Below are 7,921 nucleotides of genomic sequence, written 5' to 3'. Positions count from 1 at the left end.
CTGAAATTAAATTTACTTAAAGTTTTGACAAACACCTCTTGGGGTGCAGATACAGATGCCATGCTCAAAATTTATAGGTGTATCATTCGATCTAAACTCGACTATGGTTGCGTTGTCTACGGATCAGCTAGAAAATCTGTTCTTAAATATCTTGACACCATCCATAATTCCGGCATACGTATAGCAACAGGAGCATTTCGCACATCACCCATAAAAAGTCTAAACGTTTTATATCATGAACCAACTCTTGCTGAACGACGCAATAAGTTAACATTGAGATACTATTTTCATGTCAAAAGCCATCATATACATTCCATGTTTTCAAATGTTACAACTCCATCTTATGAAAGATTATTTAGTAACAGACCCTCTGCAATACCGACTTTTGGTTTGAGAGTAAGAAAGCTTTTATCTGACCTAAACCTAGAAGACTTTAATATTTTACCTGCGAGCGAATTAAGACCTCCTTGGGACGTCATTTCTCTCCAAACTATTGATATTTTTAACAATCTGACAAAAGCACAAACTGCTGCTGACATTTACTTACAGCTTTTTAATTCACACCAAGAACAATATAGTAATTTTAATTCCATTTTTACAGATGGCTCTAAAGGCCTTGACCATGTTGCAAGCGCTGTTGTTACCCCTATCTCCACAATATCTGAAAAATTACATTCAAAATGCTCCGTATTTACATCTGAATGCCATGCGGTTTATCTGGCTCTTCAATTTATTTCTTCTCAAAGGTTGAAAAAATGGATAATATATTCAGATTCAAAAAGTGTTATAGTTGCCTTACAAAATAAAGAACTGAATACACATTCTATTATAAATAATATTTTAAACCTATACAGCAATTTACTCCTAAAAGAATATGCCATAATTTTCTGTTGGGTGCCAGGCCATGCTGGCATTTCGGGTAATGAAGCAGCAGATAAAGTGGCTAAGTCAACAAACAATGTAACAAACAACCCCCTTACCTACACAGATATCAAAAATGCAATTGACAATGAACAGTATTTACACTGGCAAAATGATTGGGAAAATGAAATAAATAATAAATTGCACGACATTAAACCTTCTATTAAATCTTATAAAAGTCTAAACATTAGTCGAAAGCAGGAAGTAATATTAAATCGCTTGCGCATTGGCCACTCTCGATTAACCCATAAACATCTTTTATTAAACGAAACTGCACCTGAATGTTCTCATTGTAGAGAACAGCTCACTATTAAACATATTTTAACAAAGTGTAACGAATTTAAAACACAGAGACAACGCCACTTTGGTTGCTTTAATCCAACGTTGACTTTATTAATTGGAGATAAACCCCACAATAACATTTTTAATTATCTAAGGGACATTAGTTTTTACAAATCAATTTAGCTTTAACTTATAGCAGAATGTTTCTTATAAAACAAGTTGTAGGTGCGGTATGGCCAAAAATGGTTTTTGCGCCAATAATACTTAATTAACTAACTAACTAACTAACTATCCCCTGAGCCATCGCGGCTCTTATGTTACACTCAGTTATTGTTGAAAGTTCCATTAAAATAATCTCAGAAATGCTGTTTTATCGTAATTTAATGATTAGGCGAGCTTTTCCGGTTAGTCGCCAAATAATTAAATTATGTCAGCAGCCACAGTCAGTCAGCAGCCGAGAAATCATACTGTTTCCTACAGGGACTTTTGATACCACCCTACCCACATCTAATACTGCAACCATTTGAAAGTAGTTTTTAATTATAATGAATATAAAACAAAAAAATTAATGTAATTTAGATAAATAAAAGTACCTGATGATCAATGCGATGTTCCTGACTTTTGGTGACTTTCTAAGAAAGTAAAAGGACCTAGAAGTTCTTTTATTAAAAATAAAGTACTTGAAAATTTACCTTATTCATTAATATTTTATTTATATAAATATTTTTCTTCTTTTTCATTTATTAAAATTTGCTAATGTTCAAATTCTCGATCCTTTTCTGATTTTAATACCTTTATTTTTTTATTTAAAATTCGCATAGCCCTGTATTCTATTATCGATAACTCTTACTGCTTTGACCAATCAATTTTGAAGTTTCATGGTGCTATAGCCAACATGTTCTAGCTAAATATCCCGGTCTTGTCTACTACTTTGTTTTAAAAATTTAGGTTCCAAATCCATACCAATATTTTTTCTATGTAAGTAAAAATGAATTATTTTTCTCAAGGATAATGGAAAGATTACTCCCCAATTTCAAACATTGAGAAAAAAATAAGGTCAAAACTTCTAGAATTTATTAAACTTTAACATGTTTCTGGCTGTATGGTTACACCAAAAAACTCAATTTTCACCAAATCACTTAAAAAATGAAATATGGCACATAATAATGAAATATATAGTTAGTACCAATAAAATATGGTTTTATAATATGTGATAAAGTTTAATAAATGTGAAAAAATTTAGTGATTTTATCATGACAGCCTGTTATAAAAATCCTTACTTACATTTTTTACTAATCCGTGGTAACAAGAGTCATAATTTTGAAAACCGGAATTTCCATTAATCCGTTACCCTACAAAAGGAAAAATTGGTTGGTTGGTTTCGTATGCCTGCTTAGACAAAGGGGTGCGATTGTTCTTGTTTTCCAATGGTCAAGAATTCGACTTCTGCCACACCCATTCGTCGTCACACCCGTTTATAAGGCGGACCCATTCATACATCCATTCATTCAGCCACAGATCGTAATTTTGACCTGAATCAGAGAACGATCGATTTCCAATCCAGTACCACTAGAGGTAATGATTTGTTACGGGAACATGGAGGACTTTGAGACTCGACAGATTTAGTGTGTATCAGTCGCCATTTTATTACACAGGGAGTCATCGGCCGACAGGGTTCGAACCCACGAACTCTCGAACATGAGCCCAGCGCCCTACCGACCAGGCTATCCCGGCCAAAAAAAATATTAAAAAATAAATTGTTTAAATTTGGTATTTTTGATTTCTCTCGTGTGTTTCGTGTGAAAATCGTGTATTTTGGATTTTTCTAACAAGAATTATATTGTGGTTTTTTCTTACCAGGTGAGTCATTTCGATACAATACGCTGTAATTTTTCCAGAAATGATGTATAAATATAATTAATGCACCGTTATCTCTTCCGTTATTCTTAATGTGATCTAGCAAATAATTTGTACAATACATCTTATTCTTTACAGATTTTCATTTAAAAATAAGGTTACTTATTCTCCTGAATTAAGTGCTCTAATGGTGTTTGCTCATAAGCTATGAGTTTCTTCAGCATTACTGCGAACTTCACATAACCGTGTTTCTAAATTAAGATCTGCATGCAGCTTGACAAAATAGTTGAATTGTGTGTAAAATAAGAGTGCAAAATGCAATTACGAATGAAATGCGATGCCACTATTAAAATTCATATAATTTGTAAATTTTCAGTACTTGCAACACCATTTTACCACATCAATATTATTAAATCCCCGTTTTAATTCATGGCTGTTTACAGACGAAATATAAATGTTTTTTTTTTAATTCAAGTTCCAATTGTTAAAATAGTATCAACTACAAAAATGGTCGAGTATTGATCAGCAATTTTCTCGGTATTTTCTCTGTATAGATGTAACAATTTCATAAAATCTAACATAATAGAGATATTAATTAACATCACATTAATAGCAAATTTGGTTGTCTCTTATGTATATTTTGAAGTAAAAAAATGTATGTTTTAATGTGAGTGCAGCACTCTATTAATCATGAAAGTCCACATAAACAACAAAAATCTTTTAAACCAAATTCATAGTTACACCAAAGAGCTTATGTAAACCTAATTATGTGCTCGTATCTATATATTGATTATGAAGACTTTCTCGACTTTACAATGTCATTATATCTATCACACTTCAAAGTTAATTGTAACAACACAAGACGCCGAATATCGATTTGCAAGTCAGCTAATAAGGATGGAGACATAAGATAAGGCAATTATGTATTCCAAGATAATGGGTCCCTTGCTGTCTTGGTTATCTTACCACCATATTTCCTCGGTAAACAGAGTAAGATATTGGCGATATTTCAAGATTGGTGAAATAATTTTTAATTAATTTACTCATCAACATGTTATTTATTTCTTCTGATTCATAAATTTTTCCATTCTTCATATCTTCTTTATATTATTTATTTGACAGTAATATATAGTTTCATTAATTAGAGAAAGAGACGCATATAACTTAGGCTAATGGGAAAGAGAGATAACGTCAAAGGTCAATACATTTGCAATGATTTAAGCATAATTGGAAACTTATTTAGGAGACACTTCATTAATAGGAGTTTCATGAATATATATTCGCAAAGGATTATTAATATCCTTTGTGACATATATATATATATATACTAGTGGGCTGCGCCCCCTGCTCGCTAACGCTCGCCAACCCCCGAAATTAGCCGCGCAATCTTATATGGTTTGCTTCGCAAACCAAGCTCGCTTCGCTCGCTACTAACTTAGGTACATTGCAAATTTCTAAAATTCTAAGAATTCAGAACAATCATTCAAATCCATATAACAACTTTTTTTTAAAAAAAATTACATCTTTTTAGTAAATACTAAGTCATTAAAATAAATTTGAATTCAAATAAATGACATGTAATTCGTTAAACCTATTAGAAATGTGCTATAGTATAAAATCTTAAGATAAAATTTCTAAAACTGATATCTCTTTAAAAAGGTTAAAATTTTGGCTATAATTAAGTCTATTAAAAATTGAAATAAGTGAATTGCAATGGAAAAACCAGCATAAACAAATAAATTCTAGTAAAACAAATAAATTCGTGATATAAATCAAAAATCGTCAAAAAAAGTCGTAATATATAAATTCGTGAAAAATAGCGCTTTCGACAAAATACTAAAATAGAGATCTATCGACAAAGACTACCAACTTTTGCCTAACTTATGCTCTCTCTGGTTATTTCAGTTTCCGTTTTTAAAAGCGCTGTATGTTGAGCCATCTCAGCTAGATTTGGCATGAGACATTTTTAGCGGCAATCCTTGGTCGATTTTCTAGCATTGCCATTCGGGGAGTTGTAATGAGGTTTTTTTTGTCGGCGTGTAAGAGAAATATATATATGGGGCAATCCATACAAAATTTACACCTATGATACGGAAATGATATAATTTATTTTTTTTTACTGTTCTTTATTGAAAATAAATCGACACGTATTTTTGCGTTTTTGCTTAAATTGCATATATTTGACTATACGAATTTTTGAAAATTTCGCTTTTTTGAGCACACGACTCTGCAAGTTATTTTTTAACGTATTGCCATCCAACAACAAAAATATTTAAATACACTTTCTTGAAGTGATTTTTCTCAAACTTTAAGAAAATCAACGTTAAAATATAAAATTTTTTGTTTTTGACATAAAAAAATTCAGTTTTTTAAAAAAACAACTTTTTTTTGCAATTTGGGCATCTTTGATTTTTTTTATATTTCGACAGTGTGAAGTATAATCAATAATGATATTAATTCCAAATTTTTGGAATGGTAAGACACTTTGTTCGAAAGATATAAACGAAACAGCATGCACGCCTCGCTCTAGTTTAGTAGGTAGCGGATGAGTTCGAGAACAGTCGAGCCATATTCTACATACATACGCGGAGTGCGCACCGTCACTGTTTTGTTTATATCTTTCGAACAAAGTGTCTTACCATTCCAAAAATTTGGAATTAATATCATTATTGATTATACTTCACACTGTCGAAATATAAAAAAAATCAAAGATGTCCAAATTGCAAAAAAAAGTTGTTTTTTTCAAAAAATGAATTTTTTTATGTCAAAAACAAAAAATTTTATATTTTAATGTTGATTTTCTTAAAGTTTGAGAAAAATCACTTCAAGAAAGTGTATTTAAATATTTTTGTTGTTGGATGGCAATACGTTAAAAAATAACTTGCAAAGTCGTGTGCTCAAAAAAGCGAAATTTTCAAAAATTCGTATAGTCAAAAATATGCAATTTAAACAAAAACGCAAAAATACGTATCGATTTATTTTTAATAAAGAACAATAAAAAAAATAAATTATATCATTTTTGTATCATAGGTGTAAATTTTGTATGGATTGCCCCATATATACGCCAGTGCTCGTGTGTTGTTTGTATAAGTGATTAAAAGAAGACGAAAAAAACTACTATAAATCTAAAATTAGTGTTTTTTTTTTTTACTTATTTAGTCATTTATTTACTTTTTTATTTGTTTGTTTGTCGAAAATCGTATTTTTAGTGCTTATTCATAATAAATGAATATTCACTTTAAATCAGTATTTCTTAACCTTTTTGGTACAATGGACCCCTTTTAGTCAAGAACCACCCCCCTGTGAAAAAAATTAATTGCAAAAAACATCAATTATTAGAAGGGAATGAAGGGAAATGGCATCTATAATGGTGATATCAGGCCCTTGAATTAAAAGACTTATATTGTTTATGTGGTTAAAAATATCTGCCAGGTAAGCCAATTTATATGTAAAATCTTTTTTTTGTCGAAATATTCGAAGAGTGGGTTATCTTCTAGAAAAAGTGATACTTCTGTCTTCAACATGAAAATTTGTTTCAAAACCTGCTCTCATGACAGTCAGCGCATTTACGTGTAGTACAGAAGTACCTCATGTTCCATTTCTTGACATAGTGGTTTAAAAAGACGATGATTAGGAGCTCTGCTTCTAATAAAATTCACTGTTAATAACTATTGATAATACTTCTTTTAAACTGGTTGAAGAAGTTTTTGTAGCCAGTGCATGTCTATGTAAAAAAATGAGCATACCTGCCAACCTTTACGCATTTGGCGTAAAATTTTATTTCTATATTGTAGTAAATATAGAAAGTGGTAGTAAAATATATGCTTTCTATGTATTCCTTGCATTTATAAACTTAATTTTTAATATTTTTAACCCACCACTATTTTTAAGAAAATTATACATACATATATTAATATGTAATACTATTGTTGTGATCCGCATAAGCTTGTTCAAAATACAGCGAATGTTACTGCCTAAAATTGCATTTCAAATTTAAATTTACTACCACTGGGGAAAATCATTCTTGAAGGGATTAAAAGTTGACTGGTATGAATGAGTAACAAGATCATTTGGAGACTTTTTTTTTTTTACCTACAGGGCAAAACTAGATTTTTTTTTTTAATGGCAGGCACTGAATTTGAATCTTTTGCCTATACTACGCCAGAATTGTTGCTCATTTCGCGTTACCCAGTGGGCACCTGTGAACCAAAGTCACGGAGGCGAGCAACATTGCCCACGCCACACTGCCACAAACTCGTTTATAGGGTGGGCCACATTCACACATCATACACACGCACAACAGAGGACAGCACAAAGAGAGATAGAACCATCCATGCCCAGAGCGGGATTCGAACCCGGAGCCTATGGCTTCGCAGTGAGGCACGCTAACCGCTCGGCCACCTGGCCGGCGCAAAACCAGATTTATTGCAAAGCATCGCAGGTGCTCCATCTGTACAAACTGAATGAAGTTTTTCTTTTCAGTCGAAGTCGTGTTTAGTAAAGAAAACATTTAACATTATTAAAACATCAACTGCCTTTGTAGTTTACAAAAGAGACTCACAAAATAAGAATTCCTCTTTGATATGTATCAAGAGATAAATAACGAAGAGATAAATATCAACAATTACATAAATTCTGTAGTTTATTAGGAGAGATTACTTTTTCTTTTAGGTATAAATTCAGAACTATTTCCTAGGGGAAGGCTGAGCAGTTTGCTAGTCTCTTCTTCTGCGCCGCTGCGCATGTGCTATTTACAACCTAGGTCATAACAGCAATATCAGGGAACTGTGGATAAGCTCTGTTGTTGTTGTTGTTAATTTACGTCGCACTAGAGCTGCACAATGGGCTATTGAAAAAACAC

At 31.8% G+C, this 7,921-nt stretch overlaps 1 protein-coding gene across 1 annotated transcript; it reads left to right on the top strand.

Moving 5' to 3' along the window:
• Nucleotides 1-60: 60 nt before the first annotated feature.
• Nucleotides 61-1,386, top strand: LOC139425809 (uncharacterized). Its single transcript, XM_071181770.1, has one exon. It carries the CDS (start codon nucleotides 61-63, stop codon nucleotides 1,384-1,386), a length of 1,326 nt encoding a protein of 441 aa, XP_071037871.1.
• The last annotated feature ends 6,535 nt before the right edge of the window (nucleotides 1,387-7,921 follow it).

Source organism: Parasteatoda tepidariorum, chromosome 6 (genome assembly GCF_043381705.1).
Source record: "Parasteatoda tepidariorum isolate YZ-2023 chromosome 6, CAS_Ptep_4.0, whole genome shotgun sequence".
Lineage (NCBI taxonomy): Eukaryota > Metazoa > Arthropoda > Arachnida > Araneae > Theridiidae > Parasteatoda > Parasteatoda tepidariorum.
The sequence above is the reverse complement of the archived record's forward strand: the minus strand, read 5'-3'. Positions and strand labels throughout refer to the sequence as shown.